This window comes from Cnephaeus nilssonii (assembly GCF_951640355.1).
Source record: "Cnephaeus nilssonii genome assembly, chromosome: 10".
NCBI classification, from domain to species: Eukaryota; Metazoa; Chordata; class Mammalia; order Chiroptera; family Vespertilionidae; genus Cnephaeus; species Cnephaeus nilssonii.
In genome coordinates, this window is record NC_137081.1 from 49,158,211 (window position 1) to 49,181,871 (window position 23,661).

Sequence of the window (23,661 nt, forward strand, 5' to 3'; positions counted from 1 at the left end):
GTTCTTAATAACATTTCTAGAAAGAGAGAAAAAAAATGTATTATACTTCTCTTTCATTTCAACATCTGTGATTGTCTTTCTATAAGCTCATTTTCTTAGCAATGGGAAAACTTTTCTACTCAATTGGATAGTGGCCAGTAGTTTAGGAATTATCAAAACACAGCAGAAAAAGTATTCTTTTTCTATCTTCCAGGTCTTTAAAAAATTAATGTGCCTTTAGAAATTACCCTAGAGATGTTTATTGAAAATTGTTAGTTTGGGTGGAAACATGCCAGGTGCACATTACCACTAGTAAACTGGTGGCAGGTTTGCATTCTGCAGCTTCATTGCACTATGGGAAAACCATTGTCTCCATCCAAAGAAGGTACTGCCCAAAGCCCCAAATCTGCAACAGGGATTGATTGTGTGAAAGCTGTAAAAGACAATTCAGCACTATTTTCTGGGGAATAGAACATTTTTGTAAGATTCATTGGAAGTCCTAGCCATGAATAAATAATGCAAAACTCCTTATGTGCCAAGCTCTGCCATTACACAGCCTCCTCTGGTAAAGCGTATGATCTACCATAGGCTTATCTTGATTCTTTTGAAACAGAATTTTGTTCCTGGAAATATTAGTGTTTATAGCATAATTCTATATATGACATAGTTCTGGGATATAAATCCAAAGTGAGAAATTATTGGAAAGTTGTTTTATAATATTAATAAACATGTATTTTAAACCACACCTAAAGGTGAAACGTGATTACTACCGTTAAGGGGCTGAATTGTGTCCACCTAAAATTGACATATTCAAGTCCTAACCCTTTAGTATCTCAGAACATGACTATATTTGGAGATAGTTAATAAAGACTTAATTAAAATAAAATGAGGTCTTTAAAGTGGGCCCTAATCTAACCTGACCGGTGTCATTATAAGAGGAAGAAACCTAGACACAGGCCATGTGAAAGGATGACCATGTACAGAGAGAAGATGGCCATCTACCAGCCAAGTAGAAATGCCTCAGAAGAAGAAACTAACTTGTCAACTTGATCACAGCGTTCTAGGCTCCAGAATTGTGAAAAAATAAATTGATGTTTTTTTAAGCCGCTCAGTCTGTGGTACTTTGTTATGGCAGCCCTAGCAAACTGTCTGCAACAATAAGAAAATTTACTTAGTTTTTTATTTGTGTATTTAGCTATACTTTAGTTCCTAAAAATGCGATTTTGCTGGAAAATTTGTCATAATTAGGGTGAATCAATACCTATTACTATATACAATAGTATTGGATTTCTTAAGTATATTTTAGTTTTCTTAAACTCCCATATGTCATCTAAGGAAAGTGATGCATCCAGCCTGACAAAGTATATTGTACGGTTTGTATATTTGTCAGTTGCAAAGAGTAAGTAATAAAATGTGCAATGTGCATAATTTATTTGAACAAAGTCTAAAACCTTTTCAGTTCAGTTAATTTCTGAGTACCAACTCCACATTATTCTAGAGGAAAATTAATATTTTTCATCAAATGCTTATAGACATGTTTCAAGATAATTTAACATAGGCAATTATTTAAAGAACTATGATAATCCTTTTGTTTTTAAAATGAGAAATAAAATTTTACGTTTTCTAATAATATTGTAGCTTTGGTTCAGTATTTTATTTTTTCCAGGATTATGTGTGTGTGTGTGTGTGTGTGTGTGTGTGTGTGTGTACATGTGTGTATTAAATACATGCCACAAGACAAATACTTCCTAAATCATGGACCATGTATATACTTAGAATGACAACATATGTGGAAAAAAGTAACAGAAGAGGTTTTGTTTGCAGCTCAGGTAATTAAATTTTATTTCAGCAGAAATTATAGAGACAGTATAAGTGTTGTAATAAATATCAGCAGCATAGAATCACACCAATGATGTTATCTGGCATGTTCAAAAACAGAGCGATATGCTTAAGTGCCATATGACAGGAAAACATAGCCATAGTGTTTCACCTCTTCATTCTATACAGAATAAAAGTAGATTCAAACCGATTCCGGAAAACAGTATATAATGTCATACAATGAATATCCCATTGTGGTAGATATGAGATTTCTGAACATTACATTTACAAGTTCAACAAAAGGTTATCAAAATCCCAAGTCTTATTTCAGGACAAGGCTATGTCTCAGTGCCTGAATGTGGACCGAGAGTGGCCAGAGTTGTTCTACTCAGGGTCACTGTAGCACCTATTCCTTTTAATTTGCTCTTCCACGGTGAGCTGTCCAGACTGGACCTTCGCTTTGGGAAACGTAGGCTGAGCTGCACATCCACTTCTCAGAGCATGGAAACTTGTGTTTCCACTGACGTGTCTTGCACCTATTGTTTCGTCATGCTGCCAATGTTTGATGTCCTTCTCAAATTCTCTCAGGTACAAACATGGCATATTTTTTATTTGACCTACAGAATCTATTAAATCAGGCTCAAAAATGTTCTCATTCTTCTTGGAAAAAGCAGCAATTTTCACAGTGTTAGAAAAGAAGAAGTGTAGGCTTTTGTTATTTGAACGGTTTCCTTTGATGTTTAAAATGTTTGTGTCAGAAGAGGCTATTGAACTTTCTGCCTCTACTATTAACCCACCACTGAGGCCTGATTTGGGGCCAGACTGCACAGTGGCTTTGGCTGCCTGTTTATTGAGAGCCAGAGCTAGTACATTCCTCGAGTAAGTCTTTTCGGATTCAAATATACCAAGTAACTCTGAGATTCTAGATGCATTTTCTAAATTTTCAATTTGATCTTTACTTGCAGTGTAGTTTGCTTCACCTGACCGTGGTAATAGGTTAGGAAATCCTAAAGTAGCTGTCTTCTGCCTGCAATTATTCAGAGACGAGGCTGCTACATAATTGTTATTATTATTCTTATTCAAATTCTCTTTGTGATTTTGTGGCACCACCTCATCATCAGTGTTGGTAACCTGGAAAAATTTTGCACCATCAGGTTCATTAGTTTTTTCACTTTTCTCCCTCTCAGCACTCTGCACAACCACATTACTGTTGGCATTAAGATCCATTTCACTTTTCCTCTGGTTCTTTGTCTCTTCAGCCTCATTCAGCTTATCTTGCACATTCTTATTTCCTTCCTTCTCATCTTTTCTTGCTTCGTACATTTCCTTTTCTTTGATTCCTACAACAGCCTCTTTCTGACACATATGGATGGACTGCAGATAGGACTGCAGGAAAGAAATGTTATCTTGCTCTTGTCCTTTATTTCCCAGAGTTTTAACGTGCTCCATCAGGGATTCACTTTTCCATTCAGTGGGTGTAGGGGTTGTCATTTCAGGAGGCCATTTAGCTTTACTCATTTTGAGTTCCTCCTCAAGGGGGAAGGTTTTCTTAGGCATCTCACTAGAAGGGGGCCAAATGATTTTTAATTTTCCCCTTTCCCTGAATTTTCTCAAATCATCCCTTTGCCTTTCATTGTCATCTGCAGCTAAATGTTTATTAAGCTCTCCAAGTATGGGGGTGTGTTCTTCACTGTTTTTACAGATATTTGATTCTTCTTTAGGAATAAAGTCCATTGAGCTGCTTTGATTTTTGCAATTCCATCGATCTTTATGCTGTTTGTGTCCAAAACCTTCATCATAATTTCCCTTAGATTTGAAAAGTTGTTTAAAGTGAGGTTTACAATATATTTGTCCATGAAGTGATGCATAATTTCCCAAACTGCCAAAAAGAACAAAAGAAAAAATTTAGTATTCCATATATACCCGGCAAATTCATAGGGAATTTGGAAATTATTTATTTCAAGAATGAGTCAGAGATTCAGTCCAATTACCTTACTGGCAATAGAAATGTGCTTATTAATTGAGCATTCCTGTTAGATAATAGTTACCACTAATACTCTACATGATGCATGTCTAGTAGTATTTAGAATGTCATGCTGTATGTTAGGTATTGACATAATAGGTATTATAGTCCAATGCATATGTAGCTATAGCTGGTGTAAAACGATAGGACTAATATTTGCTAACTCGGTGATTTATGTGAGGAGTTGCAATTTTCAATAAATCCTAAATAGCACACACAAACTTCAACTATTTGAATTTCCTTGGTAATTGGATTTTGAATGAATTGGAAAGTTTGCTTATGCACTCATTTATCTGGCCTTTTGGGGGAGATCAACAGAGTACCTGTTAAAATTAAAATCAAATTTAATCCAAAGCAGCAGCATAATTTTTTAATATTTCTGAATCTCCATATAAAAACAGGTAAATCAACTAGATAGTAAAACTCAAAACCCCTGGATAAAATTTGTAACAAAACTAAGTGACAAGATATCCTCACCAGCCCCCAAATGCAAGGAATCAAGGACAAACCAACAGCAACTATGAGACTAGCATAATTGCATCTGTATGGGTAATAGCAGAGGGAACAAGAAAGATATTGGATGGACCTGAAAATATGAGACCACGAAATAGCCAGGCAGTATTTCAGGGAAAGTATCACATGCCAATCAGAGCACAGCAGCTGAAACTAGGAGGGGTTTTGCCAGTGAGTATAAGGTCTATGCTAAAAAAGACTGAAGAGGCAGCAGAAGTCAAACACTAAGAAATAACACATCGAATATCCTTTTAAAACAAGACTCCACAATGAAAAAAAAAGATATGGAATCAAAATTGAGTTGGATAATGATGACAGAATTTAAACAGAATTTCCTGACTAACATGGAGGAGAGGAACCAAGGCAGGAAATCCCAGAAGTCAAGCCATCACAGAATATGAATTCCAGAAGAGGCAGCTTTGTGAAGTTGGGAAAACCATCCAGGATTTGCCTACTTATAAGATTTAGGAAAACTAATTCTACATAAAAATGAGCAACAGAAAAGCATCAAAGCAAATATTACAGAAAGTTGTTATCTATACTAATAAAAGGGTAATATGCAAACTGGTCACAACGCCCTCACAGTAACAACCGAACAGCAGGCTGCGTGGAGTGACAAGGCTGACAGGGGGGTTAGTGACGGACAACCAAATGACTGACCAGCAGGCTGCATGGGGCGTCCAGGTCGGCAGGGGGGTTAGCGAGGGATGACCAAACGACTGACCAGCAGGCTGCGTGGGGCAACCAGGCTGGCAGGGGTGGGGAGAAGTTAGGGGCGACCAGACTGGCAGGGGGGGCAGTTGGGGGCAACCAGGCTGGTGGGGGGCGCAGTTAGGGGTGATCAGGCAGGCAGGCAGGTGAGCAGTTAGGAGCGAGTGGTCCTGGATTGTGAGAGTGATGTCCCAGGGATCGGGCCGAAACCGGAAGTCGGACATCCCCTGAGGAGTCCCGGATTGGAGAGGGTCCAGGCTGGGCTGAGGGGAGCCCCTTCCTCCCATGCACCAATTTCGTGCACTGGGCCTCTAGTCCTATAAAATAAAAGCCCAGCGGCCAAATGGCAGAACAACCAGAACAACCGGTCAACCAGTTGCTATGACACGCACTGACCACCAGGGGGCAGACACTCAATGTAGGATCTGCCCCCTGGTGGTCAGTGTGCTCCCACAGTGGGAGTACCACTTGGCTGACCAGGATGAGTAACACTCCCACAGCAGGCTGATCCCCGCCAGTGCACGAAACCGTGCACTGGACCTCTAGTCTATAATAATAAAAATGTAATATACTAATTAGACCGGACTAAGCCAGGGCTGCAGCTTCCATGGCTGTGAGGGAGGGATCCAGGCAGCCACCCCTGGCTGCAAAGGCCTACTCTTTCACAAATTTTGTGCATCAGGCCTCTGGTATTTGTATATAAGGATTTCTGTCAAATGCAACCTTATTATGTGATGTGACCAAAAAGATGAAACTCTATTATATGACCTATATATTAATGGTTTAACACAGGGCATTCACACCAGACAGTTATTGTTGTGTTGGCTATTGTCATTTTTCATTTGACAATTGAAGGGAAAAGAGATCAGGGTCCCTGGCTAGTCAGGTATTATATGTTTTAAAATTTTTTGCAGCACACTGGTTGAAAATCATTGTATCAGCTCTAAACACTAAAAAAGTTTAGAAATAGTAACCAACCCAGTAGAAAGAGCATTGAAATTATTGTCTTAATATGCCATTTCTCACTAAAAGAAACCAAGGCTTGGAGAAATGACTGATTCCAGGCCTGGGGCTGTAGATGAGCATGGAACTAGTCCTATCAGATAACAGGGAAACTATCAAAGACTACTAAGGTTTTGTCAAAAAGACTGAGAATAGAACTTGAAGGCACATCCACTCTCCAGGGATAGAATAATTTTAGCATCGTAATAATAATAATTGCATCTGATTGAACCTGATCAAATATATGTAAATGTGAGTTTATAAAGATACTAAAAACATTTTAAAATTGGTAATTTCTAGAGGAAGATAAGGGACCATTTCATGATATCATTGACTAAATTATTGATACATTGGCAAAACTAGTAAGTAAAAGAAAAAATGATACATGTTTTCTGCCTTTCCTCCACCAACGCTACCACCATGAAACCAAATAATAGATGAGGGGAAGCATCTCCTATACAAATATTCGAATTAGTAATGAAAAAGAAGGAACAAAAATAGAATATCAACATTTTGCAAACATCAATTAATGAATATAAGCATTAAGCTTCAATATCTGCTATGATCACAAAACAAGAGACAAAAAGACATATGTGATTACTGTATTCTTGCCAACACTCCCTATATTCTTGTGAAAGGCATCAAACCTTCCTTTACAAAAACCAAAATCTAGATTCAGGTGACAATTTATCAGAAATACAGAGGAGAAAGGACCATGTGGAAAACTACAGGTCAAATGTCCTGGATTCTTCACAGATTAATTGCAAGGCATGAAAGGAATGGTTGGAAAACCTATAGCTTAAAAAAAAATTAAAAGCCATATAATCAAAGTTTTTAAACATGGAATAAACTACAGTATAGTATCTAGGAAAGCACATCTGGGTAAAAAACTATAAAAATGCAAGGAAGTAATTATTGAAAAGGACACCATTTACAGGAAAGAAGAGTGGATTATGTTTGGGTGGGGAACATGGAAGGACCTTTTGCAATGTCTGGTAATGTTGTATTTCTTGACCTTAGTAGTGGCTACAAATGTTCACTTTAGAGTAACTTTTTAAAGATTTTATCTTTATTTTTTAGGGAGGGGGAGAAAGGGAGAAGTAGAGACATTGTGTTCCACTTATTTATGCATTCATTGGTTGATTTTTGTATGTGCCCTGATTGGGGATCAAACCCACAACCTTGGCATATTAGGACAACACTCTAACTGACTGAGCACCTGGCCAGGGCCACTTTGTAATAATTATTGAGCCATATACTTGATTTGATTGGTTTTCTGTATCTGTGGTTCTTTGTACAATGATTTTTATAAATATCAGTTATTGAATAAATTTTTAAACTCTTATTATATCCCAGCCTTTATTAGATGTTGGAAAGACAAACATTAACACATTTCCTACATTGGGGAATTATATTAGATTGTGTTAAGGATGGAGCAAGCACAGGGGATATTTTGGGAGCACAGAGGAAGGACACCTGCTTCATATATGGGGGTCAAAGCAGGCTTTTTTTGAAGACATGCAGTCTCAGTTGAAATGTAAAGAATGACTGGGTATTAGCCTGGTGGAGAGCTGGAGGGGAGGCATTTGAAAACCCCTACAAGGAATGGAAATAATATTTGGAACCAGATAGATATGAGAGAGAAAAGTAATGACTTTGTGGAACTGAAAGAAATCCAGTCTCATGAAAAGTAACATTCAATGGTAGGAAGGGGTGCTGAGAGATCAGAAGGGGCATGATCCTTAAATGCCTTTTAATTCACATTAAGATGTTAATTTTTGATAGAGGAAGCCATTATATGTTTTAAATAGGAAACTTCATAAAAATGACCTCAGATTTACATTTTAGAATGATCATTTGCATTATGCCATGGAGTATGGCATTGTGTAGGTTGTTGTTGGTGGTGATGGTAGTGAGATATTCTGGAGGCAGGGTGACAAACCTGCTAGAAAGGCTGTTACATTAGTACAGGTGAGAGATGATACTTGCTTGAAAGATGCCTGGTCCATGGAGATGGAGCAAAGTGTATATAGCTCAAGAGGGACAGAAATTATAGGACTTGGTCATTGCTTGGGTGTAGGGAATGAAGGAGAGAAAGGAGTCAAATGTAACTTAATTTTTCAGCCATTGAGTTAATATTAATGCTATTTATTGAGAGAGTAGCATACAGACCATGAAGTCAAGGAAGCAATTTTGGTAGAGAGAAGATAATGGGGCATATTGAATTTGCTAGTCTCATGAGGAATCTAATTGGAGAGATATACTAGTTATCGTATATAATAAAGAGATAATATGCAAATTGACCATCACTCCAACACACAAGATGGCCACCCCCATGTGGTCAAAGATGGCCGGCCCCATGTGGACACAAGCTGGCTGCCACAAGATGGCCACAGGGGAGGGCAGTTGTAAGGGAACAGGCCTGCAGGAGAGGGCAGTTGGGAGGGACAAGGCCTGCATGGGAGGGCAGTTAGGGGGGACCAGGCCAGCAGGGGAGGAGAGTTGGGGGCAACCAGGCTGGCAGGGGAGGGCAGTTAGGGGCAACCAGGCCTGCAGGGGAGGGCAGTTAGGAGCGACCAGACCTGCCGGGGAGGGCAGTTAGGGGTGACCAGGCTGGCAAGGGAGGGCAGTTAGGGGTGACCAGGCCAGCAGGGGAGGGCAGTTTGGGGCAACCAGGCCAGCAGGGGAGAACAGTTAGGAGCAATTGGGCCAGCAGGGGAGCAGTTAGGCGTCAATTAGGCTGGCAGGGGAGTGGTTAGGGGGTGATCAGGCTGGCAAGAAGAAGCATTTAGGGGCAATCAGGTAAGCTGGCAGGCGAGCCGTTGGGAGCAAGCAGTCCTGGATTGTGAGAGAGATGTCTAACTGCTCGTTTAGGCCTGATCTCACCAGGATCGGACCTAAATGGGCAGTCGGACATCCCTCAAGGGGTCCCAGATTGGAGAGGGTGCAGGCTGGGCTGAGGGACACACACACACCCCTCCCCCCCTCCGCCCCGTGCATGTATTTTGTGCACAGGTCCTCTAGTCCTATCTAATAAAAGAGTAATATGCAAATCGATTGTCACTCCAACACACAAGATGGCTGCCCCCATGTGGTAAAAGATGGTTGCACCCATGACACAAGATGGCCGCCACAAGATGGCCATCAGGGGAGGGCAGTTGGGAGGGACCAGGCCTGCAAGGGAGGGCAGTTGGGGGCGATCAAGCCTGCAGGGGAGGGAAGTTAGGGGTGACCAGGCTGGCAGAGGAGGGAAGTTGGGGGGGACCCAGGCCTGCAGGGGAGAGCAGTTGGGGGGACCAGGCCTGCAGGGGAGGGCAGTTAGGGGTGACCAGGGCAGTTGGGAGGGATCAGGCCTGCAAGGGAGGGCAGTTGGGAGTGATCAAGCCTGCAGGGGAGGGCAGTTAGGGGTGACCAGGCTGGCAGGGAAGGGAAGTTGGGGGGTACCCAGGCCTGCAGGGGAGAGCAGTTGGGGGGACCAGGCCTGCAGGGGAGGGCAGTTGGGGGGGACCAGGCCTTCAGGGGAGGGCAGTTAGGGGTGTCCAGGCCAACAGGGGAGGGCAGTTAGGGGCAATCAGGCTGGCAGGGGAGCAGTTAGGCATCAATCAGGCTGGAAGGGGAGTGGTTAGGGGGTGATCAGGTTGGCAGGCAGAAGCAGTTAGGGGCAATCAGGAAGGCAGGCAGGCGAGTAGTTGGGAGCCAGCAGTCCTGGATTGTGAGAGGGATGTCCAACTGCCCGTTTAGTCCTGATCCTACTGAGATCCTAATGAGATCAGGCCTAAACAGGCAGTCAGACATCCCTTGAGGGGTCCCAGATTGGAGAGGGTGCAGGCTGGGCTGAGGGACACCCCCCCCTTTGCACAAATTTCGTGCACTGGGCCTCTAGTTTAGATATAAATGTCTGATACACAGAAGAAAGTGCTGGGCCAGTGGCACAGATTTCAGAGTTATTGACACATGGATGATGATTTAAGTTATGAATGTGGATGTGATAAATAAGAAAGAATATAAATAGTGAGAAAGAATAAATGCCTATAACAGAATTCTAAGAAACTCTATCATCTGGAGAATAGACAGAGAAAGAATCACCCACGTAGGATTCTGAGAAGGAACACTCACAGGTAAGAGGAAAACCATTATACTCTGGTGTCATGGAAACAAAGGGGGAAAATGTTGCAAAGAGGAGTGTTTGACATTGTTGAGTAAAGTCAGTAAAGATATAGTCTGAAAGATGCACATTGTATCGAGCAAATAATTACATTTCAGTATTTCAGACTATAGCCACACCAAATGCCACATTCATTTCAATGCACTTATTACAAGAGTTTTGGAAAACGAGTGCATTTATAACTGTGTTGGTAAGGTCTTATGTTTCACCAGAGAACATACAGAGTATTTATCTGACTTTACATTGATATTATTCTAAATTATTTTCTTTCCCCTTACATGGAATAGCCTAGGCATAGGTAAACTCCAGCTCCCACCACCTGTTTCTGCATATGAAGTTCTATTGGAATACAGCTAGGCCCACTAGATTATAGACACACCTGCTTGTTTAGTTATCTATGGCTGCTTTCCCACTCCATTGGAAGTTGAGTGACAACATAAATAGCATGACCTGCACGGTTGAAACTATCTGCTATCTGGCCCTTTACAGGAAAAGTTTGCTGATTCCCTATGTAGCGTCTAGACTTTAGACTAAAGTAGTAACTTAAAAGTCCCGATTTGCACAGTAACTCTTAATTTTCCTTATCTATATGATCTCCATGTCCACACAAAAGGAACCCTTCTTTGTTTGACTGGGAAAGCAAAATTTCAAAAGGAAGATGGTCACAGCCAACCTGACCAAAGCATAAAGGAACATGACACATCCCTTTTGTGGCTGTGTCATAATTAATGGCAGCAAGATCTGGAAAAATCTACATTTTCCTAGGGACGTGATGCTATAAGTACACTGCAGGCTGCTGCATATTTGTACCACAGACCACACAACCTTTACCTCAGTTTGCTGTTGCAGTGGTGGCATCGGAAGCAGGACTTATGAAAACTCTGCTTGTCTGCTGTGAGGCACTCCATTGGATAAACTGTCTTTTGACAAAGTATACATGTTTCCTTGTCTTGGAGTAGCAGTTTCTGAAAATAAAAATTTACAAAAGCTTATTTAGTGTTATTGTCAACCACATTGAAAAAACAAAACAAACAGCAGCAGCATACTAACTGGCCATGCCGTTAAAGTAGAAAGCTCTAAGACTGTTGTCCTGATATTGCCTCTCTGGACATAAGCCAATCTAACATTGGGTCTGAGACTGTTACAATCAACCTTACTCTAGCATCTCTACTATTTTATACATTGTACAAGTTGACTTTTATTATTTAAGTATGCATACAGGAGCAAAACAAGTTCACTAACTGTACTACATTAAAAAGAATATATAGTCAACTCAGTCATGGGAAGTCCCAAGAGCACTTACCATTCTAGATAACTAAACTTTCCATGTATATAAAGGTTTACCTTTCACTTGGTTCAAAGCTTTTATGTTTTAAAGCATTCTGCAGATATTTTTCAAAAATATGTACATATCGTTGTTGTTGTTTTTTTGTTTTGTTTTGTTTTGTTTTAGCTGAGGGCATTGTATTTGTTTAAATATTTTCTTTTCTTTTTTTAAATATAATTTTATTGATTTCAGAGAGGAAGGGAGAGAGAGGGGGGGGGGAAACATCAATGATGAGAGAGAATCACTGATTGGCTGCCCCCTGCACGCCCCCTCCTGGGGATCGAGCCCACTACCCGGGCATGTGCCCCTGACTAGAATTGAACCTGGGACCTTTCAGTCTGAAGGCCAACGCTCTATCCACTGAGCCAAACCAATGAAGGCTGTTTAAATATTTTCTTGATGGCTTAGTGTTGACTCTATCACAGCAATTCTTAACTTTAATCCAATGAGATTCCTGATTACATTGAAATGTTCAAGGCCATTTGCACTCAAGCTAAATGGCTTTATATTTCAGGGCTTTTTGGATTTGCATGGCTGCCTTTTATAATCTCCCTACCTCTTCCCTTGCTTGGAAGTATCTATAGTCACATGCTGCTGCTCTCATAGGAATGCTAGCTCCGATGAATAATAGTAACTATATTACTAACCAGTGTTTGCCTAGTGATTCAAAACTGACACAGAACTTTCACCTCGGCATTGCTTTGATCCTCACAATGATCCAGTGAGAATAACTAAGCTTTCATATTAGTTATATGTAAAAGCACATATGCTCAAGCTTTTTTAAAATACAAATAAATATACAGGGTGTCCCAAAAAATGCATGCACACCCTTTGGATAATTATAAAGGCAGTGCTTATTAAAATACATTTCATTTTCATTTAACAGTTATCAGCTGTTAACCTGTGTGTACATTTTTGGGGGACACCCTATATACTTTGAGGCTTTGAGGCTCAATTTAAGCTACTGAAAGTTCTCATTTGTTTATTCGGTTGTAGTAGGGGACACAATTCTATATTTAATAACAGGTTTTTTTTTTGTGTGTGTGCATTTTCTATGTTTTTACCTTCCTAATAAACAGAGAATTTGAAATTAATTGCTTAATTATGCCAGAAGCAAGCACATTACAAAATCATATTAACCTGATACACTAGACACATATGTTGCAAATAAGATAGAGGCATAATTATTAGTTTCAGCAATTTTTATTTTTAAGCTTGCTATTTCTTTCAATCTGTCTAAAAGAATGGACTACACTAATGATGCACATTAATTATGTCAAATCCTTTTCTTGTGAAGCCTCATTAATTGTAAAATATAGGGAAATATGAATAAATGAGCTGTTCTCTGATGTTAAAAAATGTACTAAGTTCTGCCCTGTCCAGGTGGCTCACTTGATTGAAGCATCATCGCATACACCAAAAGATTGTAGTTCAATTCCCATCAGGGCATGTACCTAGGTTGCGGGTTCTGATCACGAGTCAGGATGTGTGCGGAGGCAACCAATTGATATTTCTCACACTGATTTCTCTCTCTCTTCCTTTTTTTATAAAATCAATTTAAAAAAAAAATGTACTAAGTTCTTATGTTTTAAATCTTCTTCCTTCCAAATATAATTAAAGTTTTAAAATGTAGTGTCCAGGCACATTTGCGAATGAGGCCAATTGAGCTATCATTTGGGGTTTATAAAAGGTGGAAAAATATGTTATAGGTTAAAAAACACACACCCAGTGGTATTAGAGAAAGTTAACTCCTTTCAACTCAATAACAATGATTAAATATATAAAAGTTCTAATTCCATACCTACACTTTTTTCAAAATACCAATCAATAAAATCCTTAAAGCACATATGATAAGGGTAAAGTGTTTCTTGGACTATTACCAGGCTGTATTGAATTCAAACGCAAACACCACTTAAAGTCTGGCAGTTAAAAATACATCAATAGTAGGTCAAGGGATATTATCTACTATTGTCTTAAATAAGTAGATGAAATAACAACTTTTAATAAGGAATATTAACAATGTCATATGGGTGTATACTTATTAATAAGTATATAATTATATATAATCATTAATACTATCACAATTACAATTATTATATCTGCTGCTTTATCCAAACTCTTATTTACCTTGACAAATATAAGTCTCAATAATCGATATAGGTAATAGTATTTGTTACTTTCACACAGTGCAGACAAATCATAATAGAAGCTTTTGTAAAGAGAAAGTAGTAAAGCAAGCACCGTAAAGAGAAGGACATCGGCAACAAGGGAGAACTGTTAGTCTTAGGTTATGTTGTTTGGTTATTTCCACGCACTCTTTTAACTGCAAATCATTTTAGCTACGGGACACGTGCCTTTAAATGGGTTAATCTTACTTCACGTTTTGCAAGCTCATTTACCACTTAGGAAGGCAGCTTCCTCTTGGAAGGCGGTTCTCATCTCAGCATCCGAGGTCTCATATTCCACGCTTTTAAAAACCCTTTCACTCTCCTGCCACGTCTTTTGAAAATGCCGCCTTAAATCTGTAGGCGAGTCAGCAATATCCAAAATATGGCCAGCGATGACATCTTCATAGGTGGGCGGGGCATGCTTGAAGTCAAAGCCGGACTTGCCAGCTTTGGAGGTAAGCGACGACGGAGACACTGTCCTCTTGGACCCCACAACTCGACTCTCAAAGGCTTCCACCCCGGAGAAAAGCTCCCCGGGAGCCCTGGCTTCACAGTGAGCCCTGGGCTGCCTCCCAGGAGTGCTGTCCTGCCGCTCGCTAGGGCGACTGCTGGAGAAGCCTGTGAAACTAGAGTTTTCTACAGAGGTTAATCCAAATCCCTCCCTACGAAACGCGCGACTTTCTTGCGTCTCCTTTGCTTCTCCGTTTGCATAAACTCTGGTATTTGACTCTGCTTCGAAAACCGGGCCCCCCTCAAACTCCCTGAACCACCTGTTGATTTCACGGTCATGGCCATTCACAAAAGGCCCGGCCACTTGCACCGCTCGGTTGGCTGCCTCGTACCGCTGCGTGTGCTCCGACCGGCGAGGCCCGTCCACCCTGCGGATGATTTCCACGGAGTCGAAACTCTCCGTGTCCGGCCCCGCGCCCGGTGTGGCGTGCACTCCGTCCTGGTGAAGGTACGTGGCCCTTTTCTCTACGGTCCTGACTTCCTCTTGAGCTTCCATGGCTTCTCTGAAGGAACCCCTCTCCACCGCATTCACGTGGATCGGTATTGTTATGGTAGGAGAGTCCCTGCCACGGGTTTCTATCTTAATCTGCCGGCGGAGGGTTGCAGGCGACGGGATGACCTCGGCCCTCTTCTCCACAATGGGAACCGGAACCGGGGTCCCTGCGGAGCCCGGGAGGGGCCCCCTGGCTAGCTTTGCAGTGGTGTCCTTGAGTTTGACCAGTTGTTCCGAGCGACTCCTGGGTGGAGAAGGGGAGGTATTTGCACCGTGAGTTCTAGATGTTGGTGACACAGGCGCCCTTGGTGGCGATGGTTCAGCAGAGCTGTCCTTCTTAGGGGACTGGGAAAGCTCATCCTTCGTAGCGGTTTCTGTTCGCCGGGCAGTGGACTCGATGGTTATAAAAGTGGGTGACGGTGCGCGTGTTTTTAAGGAGGGAGGGGGAATCTTGCTCTCCTCCAATGTGATCTTCTGGTGGGTCTTCTTCACCTGATCACGGGTAGTCGCTGCAGAATGGGTTTCTATTTGGTGGTGCTGTGTTTTCTCTACAATGGCATTTTCCTCCCGCTCAGTGTTTTTATTAGAGTTGACTTTAACATTGGACACGTTGGGTAATGTTTCATGAAGTCCAGTAGGTTTATTTCCCTGCTTTCCTGCTTTAGAGGAGGTCATGGCTGTTTGAATTATATTTTCGCAAGACACAAGCATGTCCTCTGCTTGAGTTTTAATATGCGTTATTTCTTCTTTGATTTTTTCCATGTTATTCTCCACAGTAATGCGAGCTCCGTACTCTCTTTTTTCCTCACTTAATAGCCATACCGGAGTAATGTTTAACAGTGTCTGAAATGTTTTAAGGCCATTTGTATCTGGTTCTGCTTCAAACTGTTTTATCCTAGACAAAATCTGTTGTAGTTCTTCACGTTTTCTCAAAAATTCCAATACATTTATAGCACATTTTCCATTATCCTTCTGGGATTCTTTCACAGAGGAAAATAAAGATTTGTTTTGTGTAATCTCTCGCTTTGAATCTTTAGTATTAGAAAAGACTTGTTTCTGTTGTATGCCCTTGACTCCAAGCCATTTTTCTTCCTGAAGATTACTGTATGGCTGGGGCAATTTTTTATGTTCAACTTGACTTTCAGAACTCTGTATGTGTGTTTGCTGAAAATTCTCAGTCCGTGAATCAATATGTGCCTCTGTAACCTTTTGCTTGACTACCTTCTGTGCCAATTTATTTAAATGTTCTTGTTTGCTTTCAACTGTTATTCTCTCTTCTTTTGGACTAATGGCCGGTGGGCCCTGAATTGTTCCTTCACTTTCTAGAAGTGTTCCCCTCTCAAATTCTCTAAATTCTCTTTGCTTCTCATGAACTATGTTGCGCTTACTATCATGGCTTTTCCCTGAGAGATCTGTAGGCAATTGTATTGTTACTCTTTTTTCCTTCTTAGGCAATTGATGATATTTTTCAGCCACCGATTGCTTATTACTATATTCAGTGCTTGCTTCCGTTTCCTCGGTTTCCTGATGCTGTTGTTTGGAAATGGTTTGAACATCAACTTCAGAATGCCTTTTATGGCTTTCGTAGCTGTGGTCTGTCTCATTTAATTTATGATCTAGAGTTGGAAGCTTGATGGTTCTAACTTTGAAACTGGGGGAAGCTGGTTTGCTTTGGGGCAAGTGCAACTGCCCCAGATACTTCTTCTGTTGTGTTTGCTGTGTACTATGTTCTTGGTGACTCTGTTGAATCTCACAAGCTGACTTAGATAGTCTTATGTCCCTGGAGCTCTGTAAAACCTCCTTTGTCATGGCATCTTTGTCTTCTGAGGCTGCTAGGACACGTTGGAGCCTCTCGGCGGCAGCTGTTACTGCTGGTGTGGAAAGCGTGTTATCAGTACACACTCCTCGTACTTGAGAGTCAGGGCGGGGTTGGGCCACAGTGACCCCTGAATCCATTCCAGGGAGAGGAACCGCCTCATTTGTTTTTTGTAACAGCACTTGCTTTTCCAACTCTGATATGTTTTGGCTTGGGCATTCTGTTTTGACTATGTTGTAGCAAAAACTCTCCTGTTTCTGTTTTTCAAGCTCTTCTCTCTGTTGTCTATATTTTTCTTCAGCGACCATTAAAGGTGTCTTAAATTTTCTCATGTAAGGTTTTGGACTTTGTTGTCCTGAACCCGCAGGAAATGAATGAGATTTGACGAGAGGTGTTTTTCCTTGTTTTTCCTTAGGGGGTAAGGTTTCTGGAATTGTCTGTGAGAGAGACCTTGTAGAGTGCATAGATAATTGTTTTCTTTCAGAAAGACTTTTTCTAGATATGTTCTGCTTCGTCTCTGTTTGTTCATCGCTAGTCACTGTTATTACTCTTTTCTGATCCTTTGAGGGAGTGATTTTACATTCCATATCTGTCAGGGAATTTTTCAGTTCAGTTCTTGGGGAACCATGAAACATTTTGTCTTCTAAGTGCTTGGGAAGTTTGGGTTTCGGTAATGTGGGAGGTGGCTGACGTCCTCCTGATTTTCCTGTTGTGATTTTAGCTTGAGAATGACTTTGCTGAGAGCTTGAGGCTTCTTCTTGGGAATATTGTACGAATGCGCCACTGTGCTCTTCTTGAACAGAGGAGGGAAGGAGCTGTGCTGGGTTTAGAGATGGAGTTGGAGGAGGGGGAGGTGGTAGAAACATCGATTGATATTCTCTTTCAGCTTTCTCATCCTCTGGTGGTGGAGGAAGAGGGAGGCCTGGGAAATGTTCACATTCAGCCTTTAACTTCTCTGTGGACAGTGAGGGAGGAAACCCGTTTTTTTCAGGCAACATCATTAAAGGAGGTGGAGGAGGAAGAGGAAATTCTATTTCAGATGATGCATTGGAAGCTGGAGGAGGAGGTGGAGATGGAGGTGGAAGAGGGCACTCACTTTCTTTTACATTATTTTCAGGGTTCAAGTTGATTTGATTAAAGGACATTTCCATTGCCTGTTTTAAGTCTGTGGAAGTATTTGTCTTCATTAGAAAGTCCTGGCTGTTCAGATAAACATCAGTCTTCTGCTTTTTGTCGGTTGCCTTAAATTTATTGAGGCTTTTTTGGAAGACTTTTACTTCGGTTACATTTGATATGTCTTGATCTACAGGCAAAGTCTGCCACATTGGCTGAGGGTTCACATTCTTTTTCTTTATATCTTTATTACAATATTTCTTCTCTTGCCTTAACAAGGTTTGCTTCTGAACGTCCCCTGAAACTTCACCAGTTTCTCTAACCATCTTGTTGACTGGACCCTGGGATGGACTACGGTTAGAGCTTTGTGTATCTATAGATAGTTTACTGTTTTCTATATTTTTAGAGCTCTTTACAGGGAAAGACTCAGTCTTCTGGTGCTCATTCATCAGTTTGCAAGTTTGAGTTTGTTGCTTTGCAACTGCTTTATCAATAGATTGGGTAGAGTTAAAGACAGCATCCTTCTTCTGTTCGTTCACTGTCTCCAATTCCTTAGTTTTTAGATTTTCCTTAACTGACACAGTTGAAGTCAATTGTCTGCTAATATGTTCATCTCTAAGATGCTGCTCTGTTGAGGTATCAGTCCATACACCCATTTTGTCGCCTGATTCCAACACATTTTTAATAGCTTTGTGGTGTGAATTAGATAGTTTTCTAAGGCTTTTCTCAAGAGCGTCATTGTTTTGTTCACGATCTATGACAATCTTTACAGTGCCTTTAGGGGCTTTTGGAAGATTAACCTCAGTTCTTTCTTCTATTAAATTCCCATGACAAGATTTACCGGTAGTTTGGTTGAGAGTGTCTGTACCCCCTGGCCACCTGGCCACTGGCTCCAGTGGTCCTGGTCTCGGCTGAAGAACATGTTTTCTGTCTGTCTGGACAGCCATCTGACAAATCTCTGTGTTCTGCTCGTGTGAGGATTCTACCATCGCAGCTTGCACACCTTTTTTGATTGCACCTTTTTTATTTACCTCTTTGAAAGCTCTTTGTGCATCTTTCAGATTTCTTAATGAGCTTTCAAGGTCATCTCGGATAAGCTCCTTTTTCAGGATTTCTGTCCTTGTGTTTGCAGTCTTCTCAAGGCATTCAATAGCTTTCTCAAAATCATCAGGGATGGCATTGGCCTGTTTAGATTCCTTATATGGTTGGCTTAATTCCTTAAGTGACTTGAGTGTGGCCAGCATGTTGCCTTTTACAATTTCTTCCGTTTTAGCCACTGTTTTCTGATTTATGGCCTGGCTGAGGGAATTTAGGGTTGATTTCAAATCACCTTTTACAATTTCTTCTTTGGGTGCCTTACAAGCTGTACTCTGAGGCTCTGTCATGAAAACTTTCACTGCATTATGCACATCTCCTGGAATGATATCAGTTTCATTAACAGTACGTTCAACCTGAGACTGCCTTTTATTTAGTAACAGTTTTGTGCCCTCTACATCACCACCAATTATTTCTTCCTCTGTCTCTTGTGTCTCAGCTGTTACTGTTTCATCTGACCCTAGCTGGAGTTGTTTGAGATAATCCAAAGCACCACTTTCTATGCATGTTGTGAAAAACTGAACATTTCCCCTCTCAGAGGCATCGATTTTCACCCTTTCAGATGTTTCATAGTTTGATATGGAAGATAGCAAATTATGAATGGTACGTTTTACATCACCCCCTATTACTTCTTCATGCTCAATTGTATCACCAGCATTTTCATGAAGAAGACAATAGATGGTCATATTAATATCTCCTCTTTCATCCTCCTGAATTAAAATGCCTTTCTTTACAGATCTTTCTTCAGAGAACAGGTTTTTTATTGCTTGTTGCACATCACCACTCACTATCTCTTCTTTTTCAGCATGGCATTCTGTTGACCTGTTTAATAACTGAGTTTTGGTCAAATTAACATTTCCCTTCTCTTCTTCACTAACCACAATCTCTCTTTGCGTATAGTCTCTTTTGGAAAGTAGGCCCAGCATTATTTTTCTAAGATCAACCCTGATAACTTCTTCTTTCTGTATCTCAGGAGATGTTTGACTCATTAGCTTATATTTTGCCATTCGAACATCCCCAACTTCATCAGCTTCAATGATGATTCCAGGAGCCTCTATAACTTTTTGAGAGTAGAGTTCTTCTAAGGTTTCTTTAATGCTTTTGCCAATAATTTCCACCTTTTCTACCCCATTTTCATTAAATTTATGAAGGGGTGTAGTTTCAAACAGCCATGTAGTTGTCTTAACATCAGAAGAAGGGATTTCTTCCTTGGTGATTTTTGTGACACTTTCATCTGTTTCCTTAATAGAATCCAAAGTCTGATTTTCAAAAAGCCACACTGCCTGCTTAACATCACCTCTCTGCACGTCTTGCTGAGTGACTGTTTTGATATTTTCATATTCTGACCCTTCTCCTCTCAGCTCATCTATAGTGTGGGTTTCAAATAGCCAAGTAGATGTTTTAACATTGCCCTTTTGTATTTCATTGACACTTACTGTTCTGATATAAGCATTCTTATTAAAATTGTCAGACTCAAAAAATTGTTTACTTGTCTTTACATCCCCACCTTGAATATGGTCTACAGTGGGCACAATATCACGTGGTTCTTCTGAAATCTGATCTAGTGGCTGCGTTTCAAATCTATATCTGACAGAACTAACCTCTCCTTTCTGAATATCTTCTTGTGTGACAGATTTAATAAGATACACAGTATCTGATTCATTAATTGAGTCTAACGGTTTTGTTTCAAAAAGCCACCTTGTCCCTCGTACATCTCCGTGGATTACCTCTTCCTTTTTAACTGTTGTCACTTCATGATAATGCCCTTCCCGGTCTTGAATTGCATAGAGTGGCTGGGTTTCAAAGAGCATTCTGTAGCTTTTTACATCACCTTTTATTACTTCTTCAGTAATTGATTCTTTGGTGCTGATGTAGTCAGATTCTTCTTTAATCTCATCTAAAGAAAAAGTCTCAAAGATAAAGCACCCCTTTCTTACATCCCCACCTTGTATGTCTGTCACTGTCTTAACTAATTCATCACCTTCTTGGCCTTCTTTGATCCTATCAATGGGTTGGTTTTCAAAAAGCCACCTACAATTTAAAACATTGCCTTTCTGAATATCTTCAGTCTTTAGCATTTTGATCTTTTTCAAAACTTCCTCTGAACTGGAACTTATAGAATCTAAGGACTGATTTTCAAATTTATGTCGCATGCTGGAGACATCCCCAGCTTGGATATCCATCTGCACAGGCTTGATTTCCTTTCCTTCTTCTCCTTGTATGCTGTCTAAATTTTCTGTCTCAAAAAGAAAACGTGCTGTATGAACATTCCCACCTTGGATCTCCTCCTGTTTTATAGTTTGCAATTTGACTGTTGCTTCAGAGTCATCTTTTATGCTATCAAGTGGCTGGGTTTCAAAGAGCCAAGTACAGGCTTTGACATCTCCCTTAAGAATTTCTTCACTGCCAGTCATTAATGAAACTTTTTCATAAAGAGACTCCATTGGCTGGGTTTCAAAAAGCCATTTACAGGTTTTGACATCCCCTTTAACAATATCTGTAGCTTGCTCAGTTTTACTTTCTAATTCTTCCATATTACTAAAATATTTAATTGAATCAAGAGGTTGGGTTTCAAACAGCCATTTAGCAGATTTCACATTTCCATTTTGTATTTCTTGAGCAGATATTCCTCTAATTATCTGAAATTTGTGAATGCTTTCATCAAACTGGTCAATGGGCCGTGTTTCAAAAAGCCACCTACAGCTTCTTACGTCACCTCTTAGTATTTCTTCTTGCTGGACTGTCTTTACCTGATGATATTTGCCAAGGTGATCTTGAATGGCATAAAGTGGTGTTGTTTCAAAGAGTGACTTATTTAACTCTACAGCACCTCTTGTGACTCCCTCCACCTCTATCTTATGTGATGCATCAAATTTAATTAAATTGTTTGATTCAAAGATATGTGTGTAATTTCTTACATCTCCTCTTTCAACTTCTTCAAGTTTCACTGTTTGTATGTATTCTTTTTTATCTTCTCTAATTTCTTCCAGAGGTTGGGTTTCAAAAATCCATTTTTGGTGCCTAACATCCCCCTTTTCTTCTTCAGAGGCAGTGATTTTTTGAAGTTTTCCTACATCCGGGCTGTCTTTTAAAGCCTCTATTGGAAGTGTTTCAAATAGATGCTTAGTAGTTTGTACATCACCCCCTATTTTCTCTTCAGATCTTAGAGGACCTGCATCAGGAACTTCATTTAAAATGTCTAATGGCTGTGTTTCAAACATCCAACACTTTCTGGAGACATCTGTACCTATTATTGTTTCCTTTTCAGTGATGACCTCTTCTGAATCTTCTTTGATTTTCTCCAAAGGTTGAGTCTCAAATAACCACTTTGCCCTACTCACCCCACCTTTGACATTTTCCTCCATGGATATTCCTCTGACGACTTTAATTTCAGTGATATCCTTGTTAATTGTGTCCAAGGGCTGTGTTTCAAACATCCAACGTGCTGTTCTCACATCACCCTTTTCAACATCTTCTCTGTGAACAGTTTTAATTTCTAGCATTTGACCTAAACCATCTCTAATAACATATAATGGTTGAGTTTCAAAACATTTTATACTTCTCTTAACATTTCCCTTAATTTCTTTGAGCTCAGACCTGAGTTGCAGGAGGTGAACCTCATCCATTGAATGAAGCTGCCCAAGTTGATCCAGATGTTGAGTTTCAAACATGTATCTCACAGTCTTGACATCTCCCCCAGTTATGTCTGTTACGGCAGTCATCACTGATTCCTCTGGACTTTGATGCATTTTATTCATTGAGTCTAATGGCTTTGTTTCAAACATCCACCGGGCTGTGCGGACGTCTCCTCTGGCTAGCTCAGGAATTTTTTCAGCATTTTCTTCAATGCTAGAAGAATGATCCCCCAGTGTATCTATGGGTTGGGTTTCAAACATCCAGGTGGTATATTTCACATCACCACCAGCAATGATTTCCTGATCAGCAATGCCCTTGGAGATGTTATCTTCCTCTGGAGAGCCATTGTTGATAGAGTCTAATGGCTGATTCTCAAAGATCCATCTTATGGACTGCACCTCTCCTTTCAGAATTTCATCCCACTCCAAGTGTTCTCTTTCTGAGTTGAGAGTGTTTTGAGAACTGTCATTTGTATTTTCAAAAACATACCGGGCTTGTTGTACATCTGCTGAAACTGAGCTCCCTGTGTTCACTTGACTAGAAACAATTTCAGAAACCTCACTGATATAATCTTTTTCCAAGTTTTTTCTTAACTCAGGATGGATGTGTTTATATAAACGGTTTAATTCATACAAATTTCTTTGCTTGGAATATAATTCTTTGGGGACTGGTGGTATTTTAGGAGGACTGGGAAATTCAGGGGACTGGGAAAATGCTGTCACCTCTAATGGTGTTTGAAGTATATCAGGTGGGGGAGGAGGAAATTCTTCTGTCTTTCCCGAAGGACTGGCATGAACTTGTGCCAGAGTTGAGGAAGTGGCACTGTGGTCACTATATCTTGTGGTTAATGTTTCCTTCTTCTGGCTGGTTGAAGTGCAAAAAGTGGAAGAGGTACCCACAATTGATGATGGCTTTAAAATATCTTCATATTCACTTTCAATCTTTAAGGGAGAGAAAATCAAATCTTATAAAGATGGGTAGAGTGGGGGAGACTGCCTAGGCACTGCTCTTCACCTATCCATCTGCTAGGAAACCTCCACTGGGAACAACAGGTGACATACTCCATTTAGAAACTTACTTAGAAACAATATTCAGTAGTCATTACTACCTTTCCTATAATCTCCTTGCACATTTGAATTATATTTCCCATTTGCTACATCAATGACTCAGTATTGTAACATATACATAAAATCTTGGTTATTTTTCCTCCTTACTTAATGTACTGTGCCGAGTAATCTAGAAGGAAACAATAAAAGTCTTAAAGTACTTGTTTTGATGATTGTTTTGCTTTG

General features: G+C 40.4%; 1 protein-coding gene across 2 annotated transcripts in view; it reads right to left on the bottom strand.

The window, feature by feature from the left end:
* Positions 1-2,181: 2,181 nt before the first annotated feature.
* Positions 2,182-23,661, bottom strand: part of XIRP2 (xin actin binding repeat containing 2) — a gene marked incomplete at both ends in the record, with an annotated part of 265,489 nt that continues 244,009 nt past the window's right edge. The window contains 2 exons of one of the 2 annotated variants that reach the window (XM_079782429.1): positions 2,182-3,676; positions 11,043-11,176. In XM_079782429.1, coding sequence (XP_079638555.1) covers positions 2,182-3,676; positions 11,043-11,176 — 1,629 coding nt within the window. Of the gene's footprint in view, positions 3,677-11,042; positions 11,177-13,937; positions 23,311-23,661 lie in introns of those variants that run through there. The other variant, XM_079782428.1, reaches the window with a different exon arrangement.